Genomic DNA, 16,911 nt, shown 5'->3' on the forward strand with positions numbered 1-16,911 from the left:
TGCAACCTTTAAAGGACTACATGAATTCAAGAACAACTACAAAATCTCACAACAGAAAAATCTGCAAAAGGTTACTAAGTACAAGGTAACACCTTCACATCATAAATTGCTGGAGACTAAGAAAATATACTGAATTAAAATCATTCTCTCTCTGCCTTCCCTGTTCTTACGTTCTTCTCCAGGCGTCTAGTGTTGACCAGGAACACACACACATGACTAAGCCAAATGATACAATATGACCATGGCTGTATATGTATGTTAAATGAACTGCACATGTGACATTTAATCCAAATTAAGAAAAATAATGCTTGGGTATAGTGAAAATAATAAAGTAGGTAACAATTCCATCTTGTCTTCCAAAAAATGGCAGGAAGAAAAAGAAACAACAACATATCTGTATCAGTATTTACTGATTTCTAATGAACAGTTTTACAGGGGCTTTCATGTTAAAGAATCTGCCTTAATTAAAAGTTTCTGACTCATACCTCTGGGAAAGAAAAGACGCAGTAAATCTTCAGTACCTCTTGGAATAGGGGCTTGCAACAGGAATAGGACAATTTCAGCCAATTTATTGTTAATTTATTCATGTACTCCCAAGACCTACTCTGCCCATAGCCAACCAGAATTATGGTATTCAGGGACAGATTTCTGGCAGACAGAAGATGCCATGACAGCAGCATGAGGAGCAGCCAGCAGGCTGAGGGAGGCAATTATCCCTCTCTGCTCTGCCCTTGTGAGGCCGTTCTTGGAGTGCAGGTCTGGGTCCCCCAGCACAAGAAGGATGTTGATCTGTCAGAATGGGTTCAGAGGGCTACAGCGATGATCAGGGTGCTGGAGCACCTCTCCTACGAAGAAAGGCTGAGAGAGCTGGGGCTGTTCAGCATACAGAGAAGGCTCTGGTGTGACCTTATTGCAGCTTTTCAGTACTTAAAGGGAGCTTATAAAAAAGGTGTAAAGCAAAAGAGATGGAGTTACTTAAGTCCTGGACAACATACCCTTCAAGTCTTCCTGATAAGAAAAATAAGGCTACTAGTCAGAGTATTTTTTATCTGAATAAGAGAGATGTTCACTGGAGTCTAGTGGAATAATCACATTTTCAGCTCTAATATGGTCCTCAGAGTCAGAAGAAAACTAGTTAGAAGAAAGGCAGGTAAAATATTGTATGCACTACATGCAAAGACAAAAAAAAAAAAAAAAAGGATTAATAGCTTGGGGTGCAGCTGGGAGATACAAGGAAAAAGAAAGTCACTTTCATAAAGTAGAAAAGGAAACTGTACCGCTGGTTCTTTTTGCTGCAAGAACTTACAGTCATAGAAAAATAGAATCACAGAATCATCTAGGTTTGAAAAGACCTTCAAGATCACCAAGTTCAACCATCACCCAGACCTACTGAGTCCCATCACTAAACCATGTCCCTTGGTTCCATGTCCACTCGTCTCTTAAATACCTCCAGGGACTGGGAACTCCATCGCTCCCCTGGGCAACCCATTCCAACGCCTAATCAACCTGTCTATCAAGGAATTCTTCCTAATGTCCAACCTAAACCTCCCCTGGTGCAACTTGAGACCTTTTCCTCTTGTCCTATCACTTGTCACCTGAGAAAAGAGACAAACACCACCCTCAATGCAACCTTCTTTCAGGTAGCTCTAGAAATAGATGAGGTTTCCCTCAAGCTTTCTCTTCTCCACACCAAACAACTGCAATTCCCTCAGCCATTCCTTGCAGGTCTTGTTTTCTAGTCCCTTCACCAGCTTTGTTGCTCTTCTCTGAGCACACTCAAGCAACTCAATATCCTCCTGTACTGAGGGTCTCAAAACTGAACTCAGCATTTGAGGTGTGGTCTTATCAGTGCCAAGGGGACAACCACTTCCCTAGCCCTGCTGGTCACACTGTTTCTGAGGCAGGCCAGGATTTAGTCCATCTTCACAAATCATTTCCATCTGCTCAGAAGTCCTCTGCTGCTTACTGGTTAGGAACCTCTGTTGTAAGGCTTCTAGACAGAGAACAAAGAAAGTGAAAACCTCCTTCATGCCTCCTTCTTCTTAGCTGTTCTTTCAAGAACCTCTTCTGCTTTTCAGATAGCCAGCTTTTCAAGTTTCACTCCAGAATGAGGATATTGTTCTTGGGAACCAGGTTTACAAGGGCAGAAAGAAAACATTTTTCTTTAACAATACCACTATTAGTTTGCCTGCCGTGATTTGGTCACCCTAACATTAGTGCTCACCAACAAAGAACAGGCAGGGGATCTGGGTTCGTTTCAGGGTTAGGAATAGCTGAACATGAGAGGAAGAGGAGAAGGAGGAAGAAGAGGAGAAGCCACTCAAAGGCACAAAAATCCTTCAATGTTCTTGGCCATTATTTTGCCTTTCCTGCACCAGATGGAAAGGCAGACCATATTGCAGATTATGACAAATACCACATCCATCCAGCCAATTGGTTGAATAAAATAGAAGTGATTTCTGTCATTACTAAAAGCTCTTCAACCCCCAAATTACAGATGACTCCTCTAACTGGACTAAGAGATCATTGCCAAAACTCAACTGGACAAGAGTTACATTTGTTCTTCCATTTTATTCAGGTCCAGACACAGTGTTGACAAAATTGAAACCTCCTTGTAATAGCAGCCACGCTGCTTAAGTTTGTTTTTGACTTGAGAATATATAAGAAGTGATTACTTGTCTTTGCTTTTAAAGGTCAAACTACTGAAGCATGGGTTATTTTATGTGTAAATGCACCATATACTGTTCTGAGAAACCAAAATGAGATTTTTAAAAGAAAAGGCTAAAAAGAATAAGTCATGTAGGAATTCAGAGTTACGAATCAATTACAGTGACACTTAAGCCATGGCTTAAAGTGGTTGCCAGCATTTTTTAAATCATGTGCTTTGCATGTAAAATTGCAGCATAAACACAGTGAAACACCTCTGTCTGATAGGGATCTCTGAATATCAAAAAGCTCATTTTTCTCCCAAAACTTTGTATCACTACTTGCCTGGCTGTTGGGTATTGCTTTGACAGTATTCAAATCAGATCCCGAACAAAAAGTATTTCCTGCACCACAGATGATAAGGCCTTTGCCATCCTTCCAGTTTTCCAGTTCAGCTACCTTCTCCTGGAGCTCTAGCATCATAGTGCCTGTTACGAGAGACGAGAAGCAACGCTTAGAACAAAATGACTATAAGCAGCATGTTTTACACTACATTCTTCACTACCAAAATCAAGTTATCATTAAGATGTGATAGGCTTAAAAACACAAGGGAAAGAATCACCTTAAATCCCTGCCCAGCACTGACATGTTTTTAATCCAAAAATGTACTTACTGAAATTCTGATGAGTATTCTGCAACTTGCATTACACTCACCAAAACAAAACAAAAAATTCAAGTGGCTTAAGCATAAATTCTACCTGATTTATTCTTGTTTATAATTGCATAAATTCAGGACACATTAACTTCTTGTGTCTATCCAAATCAGTCCATCTAGTCATGTCCATCATGTCCATCTTTTCATGTCACTGACATTTCACTCTGCATATTCAAATGTAAATATATTAAAAAAAAAAAAAAAAAAAAAAAAAAAAAAAAAAAAAAAAAAAAAAAAAAAAAAGAAAAGGCTGCAGAGCAAACAGTGTTGAAGGCCAATGGCATTTAGAAGCGTCCAGATTTAGACTGGACATCTAGTCTAGAAATCTAGAAATAGATTTAAAAATTGAAGTAAAATAACTTTTTTAAAAGAACAGTAAAAAAGAAAATTTCTCTGAAACATCTTCTATTCCCTCCCTGGTAACTGTCTAGAAAAGCTGTCTTTACAAAGTACGTCCTAGGCTTCAAATGTATGGATTAAATAGTACCGTCTTTTTACTTCAAATATTCTCACATGTTCACTTAAGAGCTTTCTCATACTACAGACGGTTATAACTGTGCTAATCCCTGGTGTTACACAACAGACTTTTTTGGGTTATTTTATTTCTGCTCTAAAGAAACTGGAAAAAAGGATGAAGGGAAGAAAATTATCAGTGCTATGAGACAGCTATGTAGAGCTCACATTTAAAATGTGGAATTGAGAGGCTTGGACACTTCAGACATTTCGTCATGAGTTGCTGAGAGTAGAATCTAGTTTGTTCAGTGAAAACTCGTTTTACGTACTGCCCAAAGCAACTGCCTGAACTCGCATTGGCAGGCTTTACTTCCAGAGACCTCTGACAACACCTACCTTTCTTCATCAAGTATATATGGAATTCGAACAATTACTGCAACAGCCCATGCCCGTGATTCTTTTAATCTTTTATTGCATAACACTGAGGTGTGAATTAACATCTGACATCCAAAAGTAGTCACTCCTTAGCAAGAAACATTTTCTCATCCATTTACAGATCTCTGTCTTCAATCTACTTCACATTATAGAATATCCAAGTTGGAAGGGACTCACAAGGATCATCTAATCCAACTCCTGGGTCCCCGGAGGGCCACCCCAAAAAAATTTTTATCTATCTATCTATATATATAAAAATCAGACCATGTATCTGAGAGCTTGTCAAAACACTTCTTGAAGCTTCTCTGGGCAACCTCTGCCAGTGCCTCACCACCCTCTGAGGGAAGAATTTCTTCCTTATATTTCATCTAAATCCACCCTCCTTTAGTTTGAAGCCATTACTCCTTGTCCTATCTTCCACACCAACTGAGCATACCCACATTAACTTAAAGCTCTTCCCCTCTGAAGGACTCTCATATGTTCTTAAGAGAAAAATATTTATACAAAGTAATTTTAAAATGCAGCATAACTACAGGATGATGATGCTTTAAGCTCTACCCTCCTTAGATGAGGATGTACATGGACAGACCTACCTTCTTCAGATGTAAATGACCTTTAGATTAATATCTCAAGGAATCTTTCATTTTTTTCCAAGTCTCTTATTTTTTTGACCCTACACACATTTCACTGAATGTACAGTGAACATTTCCTGGCCTAAAACTGCCTGTTAGCAGCCATCCTAACATCCTGAGATTTTTTTCTTCCTACTTGTTTTCCTTGCAGTTCCTTATGAAGTATGCATCCCAGCACCAGGCCAAGAACAAATGCTTTATAAAGGACCTCCAGCTTGGTTTGGTCTCAGCCACTGAAATAGCTAAGACCATGCTCCTGAGGAAAGCAAGAAGTGCACATTAAATATTATATACCAGAACGATTTTTATTTTTTTTAATGGCATACTATATACCAGAACTGCACTTTTACCAGTTCCTTTCCATTTGCTTTTATAATTTGCTCAGGCTATTTGTGTGTTGCAGATCACATCTGCTTTCACTGAATTTCACCTTTTTGATCTTGAGCTCTTTGTAGCACTTAAGCAACTTCACTTTGAATTCCACTCCCCTGCTCCAAATAACCTTGCAAGTTCTTCCAATCCTGGGTCATCTGATAATTTCAGCAGTTCACTTTCTATTCATCACCCAAGATACGAATGAAAATACTGAGCAGAACTAGGCTAGCAGAGGCTTCCACGGATCTTCACTTGAAATGCTTTCCCAGCCTGACAGCATATTCAATGTCTTTCCCGCAAACAGTTCTTTAAATAGGTGTGCTTCAACACCACAGATTTTGCTTTTTGTGTATTTCTCAAGTTTCTTACATGAAAGGTATTTGGACTGGCATCAAAGCTTTGCCAGAGCCAAGACATAGCACAACCACTGTTTGTGGTGCTTTTAATAATGAAAGCAGTGAGGTAGTGAAGAGTCTTTCCAGAGAGTATTATGAACCAAAAATCTAGGTAACCAAAAAACTGAGCTTATAAAAAGGGACTGTATGAGCCAGCCGCATGCAACAGCGGGTGGAACAAGAGAAAGAGGTGAGCACCTGCCCCCTCTCCCTGGCAGAGGATTCCCTCCATTACCATGTACACTGACAACACTGAATTATTATTTCACCAACAGACACATCATAGGATGTCTGATACAATGATGAGGACACAACAGTAAAGCAAATCCTCGTTCTGCCAGTCTTGGTCCTTCAACATACGATACCAGTAAGTTCATGCTCCTCACAGCACTGAAGGTACTTGCAATATTTCATCTGTTTGTATATTAATTGTTAACTAAGAATAAATAGCTTTTTATTTAGAAATAACAAGAAATTATTCTAGATTCTATATTATAATTCTAGAAAATAAGTTTATAGTCATTACCTTCTAGTTCTTGCAGGCTGGCCTCCTTCTCTTTTAAATAAAGTTCAGCTTTAGTTCAGCAAGAGGTTGGGTTGCTGAAATTGGTTCCACCAGGCTTAAACTGACATTATTAGCATTTGTTTCCAAAGAGACCATTTCAAACAGGTGGCTATCAGATTCCAATTAAGAAGAGAAAAAAGGCATAACAACTTCCACATTGCCCATTAGCAATTTGCCAACAATTTTGTTCTGCTTTCAGTTCCATGAGTTGCTCAAGCTTTGAACAAACATAATTCCTCTGAGATAAAAAGCTGCTGTGCAAAGTAAATGCCTGGCAAATGGAATTTCTCTCAGCAGTTTAATGATGTTTTGCAGCTTTCTAAAGGAAGCGTATATGTACATATAAATTCATATCTGCCACTCTTGAGAAGCTCTGAGACACAACATTAACAGAATTTCTTTGAGGTAGGGTATTTCACAGGCTCTGGCAAATGAAGTTAACCAGGTCTTGCTGGAGCAATTTAAGGGCTGTACATCCTATTCCTTTCCACACTTCCCCTGAAGGGTATTACTCAATACACAGCAAATGGAAAAAGATCAAGTGCTTGCTAGTTCCTCAGCACCTATGGATTACAGACAATGATGTTAAACTGAAGTGAAGAGCATTGTAAATTAACGTACCATACCATCACTTGTTTTGGCCAAGGAGCCAACATGACTCTGCTTCTACTCTCCTTGCTGCAACAACAAAAAAATCTGTAGCAGAGGTGCACAGTGAAAAAAAGCAGTTATCTCCTAAACTGCCACTGTAAGATTTTCCAGAGCAAATTTCTGTGGCTATTACCTAGCGAAATGGGGTACTGCTCTCTATAGGGCTCTATACACTCCTATAAAACAGAACTGTCTGGTCCCATGGATCATTTGCTGTATGCTAATCAGGGTCTGCAACAGAGACACAACTATTAATTTCCTCTTAGTTTTTTGTAGCTTCTGTTTGCTACTAGAACACTGAAGTCATTCACATTCACTAATAATTTATTTTCACAGCAGTCTTATAACATTACAGACCACCAACTAAGCCAGAGAGAAAATACCTGCTAATTTTGAGTGTCCAATTTGAGAGGTCTGATATGATTTCAGCACAATAACGTTGTACAGCACTCAGTATAGTCAAAGCACAGCTAACAGTGGCCTAAACAGCAGTTGTGACTGCTCAGCACTTCTGGAAATCAGTTCTGAGACCCTCCCTTCAAGCACCCAGAAAACATGGAACACGGTTGTAAGTTCAAAGTTTAGAATCATAAAATCACAGAATATCCTGAGTTGGAAGGGACCCACAAGGATCACTACGTCCAACTCCTGGCTCCACACAGGACCACCCAAAAATCAGACCATGTGTCTGGAAGCATTGTCCAAATGTTGCTTGAACTCCAGCACGCCTGAGGCCGTGACCACTGCCCCGGGGAGCCTGTCCCAGTGCCTGACCACCCTCTGGGTGCAGAACCTTTCCCTAACTCCCAGCCTGACCCTCCCCTGTCTCAGCTCCATGCCATTCCCTCAGGTCCAGTCACTGTCCCCAGAGAGCAGAGCTCGGCGCCTGCCCCTCCGCTCCCCTCGTGCGCCATGAGGCCTCCCCTCGGCCTGCTCTGCTCTAGGTTTGGTTTCAGCAACTTGACTTCCATTACATCTGATCCCCATAGCAGGCTGGGCTTTATCTGTCCTTCCTTTTTTATTGCTCACTTCTCATGATTCTTCCAAACAAAACAACAAAAAAGCTATGAACACCCAGCCCATAAACTGTAGTTTGCACAGCTCTATTTTAAGTCAAAAAAAAAAAAAAGAAAAAAAGAAAAAAACAAAACAACCTGTAGAAAAAGAGCAAACAGTAGTGTAATTATGATTGTATAATAACATGTATGCTGACAGGGAAGTATTCAGAAAGACAATCTCCATGCTAATGTCTTTTAACTAAACTTCTCATGTTATGCAATGATTTTACACATGAGCTTTTAAGAAGAAACAAAAGAGCAACTGCAGAGACATCTGGGTGAATTACCACAAATTCTGTTATTCTGTTAGGTTTTCTTCCTTTCAGCTAACAATCATTTGTGGACATTCTCCATGTAAACAGCTCTATGCTTTGCTAGTGTGTTGCAAACTTATTTGCTGGCAGCAAAGGAACAGTGAGAACTGGGCAGGAAAAGAGAACAGCAAAAAAGAAATCAACAAGATGACAAATGCATCCATTTCAGAATATTAAAAGATAAAGGCATTCTTACAGGCTTGCAAACAGCTCAAGTTCAGGCACATGTAGACCCTGAACGTGTGCCACTTATGTCTGAAAAGAATTGAATAAGTTGGAATATTGCTAGACAGTTAAAGAGAGAGAGCAAATATACATATCTTGGAGATCAAAAGCTTCTCATTGTTCAAGACTAGTAAAATATAGCACTTGGTTTTGATAACTATACGCTTTTACACTGGAAAATACTTAAGAAGATTCCTCATCTGCAACACCTGAGAATACCCAACTCATCAGGCCTTTCACAAACATCAGTATTTAAGGTACAAGACAAGTGAAGAAGAAATGGAAGTCAGTCTGGGAAACTAGAAAATACCAAATTGCAGAAGCTTAAGTTAGAGGGAAGATTTGAGGTAAAGAACAACATAATAAACTGGCCCTTTCTACACCATCTACAAAACAAAGATCATATTTTCCCATCCCCATAAAAATACCACATAGTTCCAGAGCAGTAGAGGCAAAACAAAAGAAGAAATAAGAAAAAGCACAGCAGCAGAATGGTCCTCACTGGAAAAAAAAAAAAAAAAAAAAAAAAAAAAAAAAAAAAAAGAGGAGAGGTACGTTCTGCAAGACATTCTTTATGTCATTAGGAACTTCTTGCATCTACAATGTTTAGGGCAAAAGTACCATGAAGAAGAGGGAATTTTACCACACCTCTGGTTAAAAATCCAATATTTCTTTTAGTTAAGGAATGGTAAGGCACAGCTTTTCACTTTGTTTATGCAAAACCATAGAAGAACTAACTGAAGGGGGGTGGGGGGGATCAAAAACAAACACAAAAACCAGATTCTCATTTCTGTTAACTAATTAATACCTGTGAAGGCATTCATTAGCTGCGGGTTGTTCACGGTAAGTATTCCAATGCCATTATCTTTTTTGGAAAGGTTGATGGATCCACCAGCAAACTGCTGAAGTTTCTTCTTTATCAATTCTTCCTCATAGCCATGCGCAACATTATACAGTGATACCCTTCTCTGCTGTATTATCCTCTTCTTTGCAGTCTGAAATATTTTTTTGCATAGAGAAACTGCCATTTCTGGAAAAAAAAAAAAAAAAAAAAAAAAAAAAAAAGGAAATTTTTGCTTTGAGTTCCAGCTGATCCAGCTCAGTTTTCTTTCTGAAAGAAAGAGAAGCAGGACAGCAGAAACTAATATGAAGAGGATGGCATCACAGAAGTCTACAAAAATTTGCTCATTACAGACTGTATTCACAAAAATCTTAGTTTGAAACTACTCCCACAAAGTTAACAGCTTGAGTTTTATGCAGTGATTTTAGCAGTTAAGACAGAAATTACCATCTTTTAAAACCTTTTCTTGTAAAAATTACCCCAAACTATTTGGGTACAGAACACAGAAGAGGCTCAAGAAATGCAGTAAAATACTTGCATATTCCATTAGACCAACGTATTCTGTACTAATCTTCCAACCCTCTTCCCCTCCAAAACAAACAAACAAAACATGCACAAAAACCCCGCATCTGTGTTGGAGAAGAAATCCTACTGAAACCTCTAGCTTTCAGGAAGAGGACTTCCTGTTTTTCTGTAAGCAACTATTACAATAATATGTTCCTGGGAGAAGTACTGAAGAACTAAAAAAATTAGGAACCAAAGATCTTTCCCACCTTCAGGTCAATTCCCTATCATCTAATTCCATTAACCTATTTATTACATCCCATCTTAAAACTGGTTAGATTGCCTAGCCCCTAGAAGCCACCGTATGTTTTCTCAGTCATTCCAGTATCTCTTGGAATTGACCTCACTCAGACACAGGGCACCAGAACCTATGCAGTATCCCAAAGGAGGAAAAGTGTAGAGCAGTATTATAAATGGAGTATTGCCCTTGCTTTCTACACAGCTACATAATATTGGTAGTCTACTTCTGTGTACCAGAACACCCACGGCTCATTCCTCCACTATTTCCACTCTACAAAGTAACCACGTGCACCAGGACATAACAAGGAAGTCATTAAAAATATTATTATTTATCTTTTTTAATTAAAATTTAATAAAGTTAAAATCTGATTGAAAACAAAATCAATTAGCTCATATTTAACATCAACCTACTGCTCTGTATCTATGAACATTCAAATATCTGCAACATCTCAGCTATCATCCTTCAAAGCTTTTAAAATTGCTTTTAATTTATTTTTTTTTAAATAGTGGAAACATATATCCAAAGGCAATTTCTTAGCCAAATTCTTTTTCTGATATTCAGGCTCTCAGAAGAGAAAACGTCTTCCATTTTCTCATGTCATCTAGTACAGCAAGGTGCCAGAACACTAAATAAATAAATAAAAGAGCATAAGGGAATAAAGTGACAAATTTATTTAATTCACTCAACTTTGACTTACGGCAATCCATGCAAAGCACTGAAAGCAAGCTGTTGCTCTAAATCTTTATTCCCCAACATATATTCATGCAATAAAACCTCCCACCCAGCTACTAATTTTTGGCCAGGAGAGAACAAACGCTAAAAGCATGGATAGGTGCAGGCTCTTGCTGCAAAACGCAGCTTGCACTATGCCTGATTCAACACAGAGCAATTAGTTTCCAATTTTTAATGAATACAAAGCCTCCCCAATCCTCATAAGAAGAAAGATGAGACTTAATTCTCTAGGAAACCACAATGATTGGCTTGATAGAAAAGAAAAAAAAAAAAAAAAAAGTCTGTTCTTAACCTAACCCCTTGCCAAATTATATCTGTTTGATCATTTTTATACTACCTAGATTTTACTTGTCAAAAAATGTATAGAGCAAAACAGCTTTAAGATATGGAAATTTCATTCCACCAAAAAAAGAGTCTGTCATCTTTAACTGTGTGGTTATATGCATTAACAGCTCTTTAATATTATCACTATGGCAATAAAGAGCATCAGCATGTGCTGGATTAGAAAACAAATTGGACATCATTGCCTGCTGATCGTGACTCATGATTAATGACTCATGCAAGGTATTATCATTGAATTACTTTTTAAAATCCATCTCTTACAGTGCCGGTCAGTACCCACTACTTTTTTAATAAATACAGGATTATTTTTAACAGCTCAGTTAGAAAAAGCTAACCACTGAGGAAAAGCATGAGGTTTAAGCTTCACTGCTCTCAGACTAAAGGAATTTTTGCTGATCTCTGACAAACAACACTCAAAATTTCAGTAAGTATGGAGCAACCCACAGCATGACTGAGACTGAGTTTTTGTACTGCAAGTGAAAGGAATGCAAGAGATAGCTGTTGCTGTAACCAGCTGTACTGGGTCTGGCTGGAATGTTAACTTTCCCGGCAGCAGCCCATTCAGTGCCATACTCTGTACTTGTAGCTGGAACAGCAGTGTTATCACACCAGTGTTGTGTCTACTGCTGAGCAGCAGTGGCACAGCATTGGGCCTTTCTCTAACCCTCCTAGGGGGTGGGCAAAAAAGTGAGGAGAGAAACATCACTAGGGCAGCTGACCTAAACCAATCAAAGGGATATTCCATACCATGTGGTGTCACACTCAGCAATAAAAGGTGGAAACAGGAAGAAGAGGGGAGGGGTGGGCTCTCGTTGAGAAGACGTCGGTCCTCCTCTCGAACACTGGCTGCGTGCGTTGAGGCCTTGCTTCAAGGACGTGGTCAATCATCGCTCATTTGTGGGAAGTAGAGAGTAATTTCTTTCCTCTGCACTTCCATATAGCTTTCATTTATTTTGTTTGTTTGTTTTCCTCCCTTTTTCCCCTTTCCCTTTTATTTCCCCTTAGTTAAATTGTTTAGTTCATGGTAGTCTTTATTTAATTATTATAATTATTTCACTTTAATTAAATTATCCTTATCTCAACCCGTGAGTTGTTCTTTGCTTTACTTCTCCCCCTCCTTATCTAAAGGAGGGGGAGTGAGAGAGCGGTTGTGGGGTTTAGCTGCCCAGCACGGTAAAACCACCACACCAGCACAATGTTGTAGGACAAGCCAAGAGATATTGTACTAAAATTTTCAGCTTAACATAAAATAATTGTCTATTTAGATACATTAAAATGAAATCTTAGTCTGACATGCTATACCCATTAACATCAGTAGCGCACAGAATTTATGCATAGCTTTTATAATGACCAGATTTCTGACAGTATAGGAATAATGAACAATATGGAAAATTTGCATCTTTCAAATTTTGAAAACTGCTAATGTATTGCTGGTAGCAAGGAACAGATAAGCAAATAGTATGTGGAATGTACAGCTCGTGATATCCAATCTTTAGTTACATCAGTACCCAAGTTTTGTACCTCTTATATAAAGCAACAGTTTCAATCCCATATGGTACTCAATTGATTTTTTTTTAATACACTTTCACATGGGCTAGAAGATTATGGGTTAACATGGACACATGTTGGAAGTCAACAGCTCAGTATCAAAGGAATGATACATGATGTGAAGGTGCCATATATACACCTGTAAATGTAGACAGTTACACATTTTCTGTGTATGCATATATATCAGAGGCCTTCTGAACACTTTTGGTAACTGCCTAGTTAGAATTCAGTTCTCAAATTAATATAAAAATAAAATAGAGAAAATATCGGCATCGATATTCCATCTCTAGTAGGCAGATTCCTTGGGAAAACAATACGCCCCAACTCTCAACCAAGCATACCTGTCCTTGCCAAAAAACACTGTTCTATTGCAACCCTAATTTTTCTTTTAAAACACGCTGTATCAAACAGCAACCTTAGTCAGTATTGCCAGCTGCAATTGCCAGAGAGCATAAAGATGACTGGCCAGAGCAATGGTTAAAGGATACACACAGCAACCTCCCGGATGGTCAAAACTAAGATAAACCAGAGAACTGGATGCCGGGAACTCAGGCAGACATTTGAGCTGCATTCTCAAACAAGAAAAGCTACGCTACAGAGCAGCTACACAGAAATAATCTACAAGTCAAAATACGCAAGCAGGGAAAACTCCAACTCCAAGATAGTGTCTGAATTACTGACACAAATCAGGGAAGAAGAAAAGGGGGCGAAAGGATGCAGGGACGTGCTATCACCAAGCAGCTTACAATGACTGGCCGTGATATATCAGAGAAATAAGGATGCTCTTTCTTTTGGGTCAGGAAGTGACAGGTGTGAAGTGAAGACATAGACCTGTGCATCACCTGCAAAGAGACATCAGCTGAGTTTCTGGTTTTGGATAAAGGTATCCTGAGATAAAGTGCAGCAGGAAAAAAAAAAAAAAAAAAGGACAACTTATAAAGTCCTTAAAATATACCAGGGAGAAGAAAATATTCAAATTGCATAATAAAAGAACAATTAGAAAGAAAAATATAAGATACTGCCAAATGTGTTAAAGGCAGCTGACAGGTCAAGAAACACTGGGGAACTTGACCTGACACTGACCTCCAGCAGCTGTAATTTCAGTGACAAGCACAGAAGTGTGAAGGCAGGGTGTGGAGAAAGGGATAGAAAATGTATACTGATGATGATCGTGAGATGATTCACAGCTTAACCATGCGTGTGTGTTACCAGTCACTGTCAAAGGCATCTATCTGTGCTAGGGAACAGTGAGGGTGACTGATGGGTGCTGCACTGGGTTCCCTCTGTGAGGGTGACTGACTACCAAATGGAAGGCAAGTGGTGAGCCAACGCTGAGGACCAGCACAACTGCCTCAATGTCTGCATGAAAGCAGACAAAAGAGCAGAGCAAAGGGGAAACACAACCAAAGCATGAAAATAGCCCATCTGTACAAAATAGGTAGGTTGAAAGTGAGTGATAATCGTTAACACCAGCTGACTGAAACCTGGGACAGCAGGCTGGTGAGTGTTGGAGGAAAAGAAAAAAAAGAAATTCTAGTGTTGGAGGTGGGGAATTCAGAAACTGCAAAGAGGGCCAGCCTGGATGAGAAACCAAAACAAGGGCATGGGCCTCATAGTGAAGAGGAGTCCCCAGACCCTGGATTCCAACACAAGAAAGGTGAAGGCAGGAGGTATCACCCGAGCACTGGCTGAGCAGGCCGCTGATGCCAGCTGCTTGTCAGCACCCCTCACCTGAAGGTTACAGAGCCCTCCATCTCCTATCTCATCTGCTTCATGCATCAGTCCTGTTTCCTTCAGTGATGCATGGCCAGGCAAACTTAAACACCTTACCTGGCAGGTTCTTCCCATTCCAACAACTACCAGCCGAGGCAACCTGAGGGCAGACACCTCTCCAGCTGGCTTTACTTCAGCTGGAAGAAAGCAGTGAGCAGATCTTATGCAGGCCAAGGGATCAGAGGCACAAAACTTGCTCTCAAACCTGCTGAAACTTGTTCAAACTTTTAGTACATCATTGCTGGTACCTACATCATAGCCAAATTAGGCAGGATCAATAATCTCTGCAGTTCAGTGTGAAGATCCTTAAAGAGCTTTGCAATTCCTCTAAAATCAGACTTTAGAAGTACCTAGAATTAGAAAGGACTTTTTTTAGCCATTATAATATATTCAGAGAACAAGCAGTTTGGGCCTCCCAATTTCCACTTTTCAGCATTAGAAACAATGTTTACCTGTCCAGAACTGAGAGAACAAGATGTGAGACATCCAAATAAACTAACTGAAGATGCTTCAAACCACACACCATGAAATAAGTTTTGGAAAAAGATTTTTAACATTGCAAGTTACAAAAAAACATTGTCGGTGATTTTAGTTTTAATATGGTTTACCCTTTACACCTCTTTTCTTTTACAGTTGCTTTTATGTTTTTTTCTCTTTTCAGCTTCTACCTCTTTTTTTCCTTGTTTTTTCTTTGTTTCTGAACAGATCACTTTTTGGGATGGTGTGTGGTTTCTAAACCATTTGTTCTCTGCTTAGTCCCTGCGTGCTAAATTTTAGATTTAAATCGTCTCTCTCTGTTCCTAACCAATTATTTTCCCTTTTAATCACGCTTCAATTATTTTTAAGATTTAGTAAACAAATCACACAGAAAGTTACCCAAATCCAGTGAAAAATAACGGCCTTCAAGGACGTAAAACAGCTGACAAAAGAAGCCCTTCCATAAATACACACGACACTACCCAATGACGTTTGGTTCTGGTCCCACAATGAGCACAGGAACCGAGTTTCACAGCAGAGGGTGAGAGCAAGAACCTGTTATCTTCTGCAGAAAGCACACAGACACCTCATTGCTAATGCATTGGTCTAAAGAGGTCTGTTTGTATATCAGCGTGAAAAAAACTCATTTTAAGTTCATGCAAAGCTCACCGTCCGCTAGGTGTGTTTTGGACACCTTTACGGGGAGCAGACGCGCCACCCCACAGGATCGCAAATGACCCCAACCAGCTCACTGCTTGCCTCCCAGTCACCAAATCCTGACCCACAAAAAGCAAAGCGGTGAATTCATCCTGGCCGTCACCTCTTATGATACTTTCCCCGATACGCCTTGAAAACGACGCGAAGTTTTGTAGCCAAAAAACAGCAGCGGGGACAGCAGCGGTGTCACCCCCCAGCCCGCTGCAGTGACACGGGGCACTACCAGGACGGCGGGGCGGCTCCGTGGCAGGACACACACACACATTTTAGACAGCAGCCACCCTGCGTGGCGAGCAAAGCAGGCTCCCAGGGGTGAAACCCCTTCCCCAGCAGAGCCTCCCTGCCGCCCGCTATGCGGGACCGCGCCGCCCTGACAGCCCCGACACGGGCACCCGGCCCCGTGCTGCCCGCCGCCGCCCCGAGCCCCTGCGCCCCCCTGCGCCCCAAGGCGCCGCCGCAGCCCCGCTCAGCCCCGTCCCTGTCCCTGTCCCTGTCCCCGTTCCCCGGGGGAGGCAGGCACCGACCTGCCCGCAGCCCGGCCCGGCTCCAGCTGTGCCCCTTCCCCCGGCAGGGTGGTGCTGCGGAGAAAGCGGCCCCGCCGGGAACCACCACCGCGCTGCCGGGGACCGCTGCTGCTAGGGTAATTGGGTTGTGTCTCCTCCAGTAGTAGTGTGCACAGCTGGAAGCTGGGTTTTCAGCCAAAAAACCTGAGTTTCGGCCCAAGCCGGTGTGGCGGGCAGAGGCCAGTGGGATGAGGTTCAGCATGGCTAAGTGCTGGCACAACAGCACCGTGCAGCGCTACAGGCTTGGGGCAGAGGGGCTGGAAAGCTGTGCAGAGGAAAAGGATCTGGGGGTGTTGGTGGATGCTCCCCTGGACATGAGCCGGCAGTGTGCCCAGGTGACCAAGAAGGCCAACAGCATCCTGGCTCATATCAGGGATAGCGCAGCCAGCAGGAGCAGTAGGTGATCATCCCCCTGTACTCTGCTCTGGTGTGGCCACACCTCAAGTACTGTGTTCAGCTTTGGGCCCCTCACTACAAGAAGGACATCAAGGTCCTGGAATCTTATCCAGAGAAGGGCTATGAAGCTGGAGAAGGGCCTGGAGCACAAGTCCTGTGAGGAGCGGCTGAGGGAACTGGGGTTGTTCAGTCTGGAGAAAAGGAGGCACAGGGGAGACCTTACTGCTCTCTACAACTACCTGAAAGGAAGGTG

The 16,911-nt window shown here is 41.0% G+C and overlaps 1 protein-coding gene across 5 annotated transcripts in view; it reads right to left on the reverse strand.

The window, feature by feature from the left end:
- ECHDC1 (ethylmalonyl-CoA decarboxylase 1) overlaps positions 1 to 16,348 on the reverse strand; it is a 38,017-nt gene extending 21,669 nt beyond the window's left edge. For 2 of the 5 annotated variants that reach the window (XM_084515946.1, XM_084515949.1), the window contains exons 1-3: positions 16,224 to 16,348; positions 9,273 to 9,494; positions 2,992 to 3,134 (exon numbers count right to left, since the gene is read on the reverse strand). In XM_084515946.1, coding sequence (XP_084372072.1) covers positions 2,992 to 3,134; positions 9,273 to 9,492 — 363 coding nt within the window. In that variant the 5' untranslated portion in view covers positions 9,493 to 9,494; positions 16,224 to 16,348. Of the gene's footprint in view, positions 1 to 2,991; positions 3,135 to 6,177; positions 6,255 to 9,272; positions 9,495 to 13,478; positions 13,603 to 14,757; positions 14,837 to 16,223 lie in introns of those variants that run through there. The other 3 variants (XM_084515948.1, XM_084515947.1, XM_084515950.1) reach the window with 3 other exon arrangements.
- Between the last annotated feature and the right edge of the window lie 563 nt (positions 16,349 to 16,911).

This window comes from Aythya ferina, assembly GCF_964211825.1.
Source record: "Aythya ferina genome assembly, chromosome: 3".
NCBI lineage: Eukaryota > Metazoa > Chordata > Aves > Anseriformes > Anatidae > Aythya > Aythya ferina.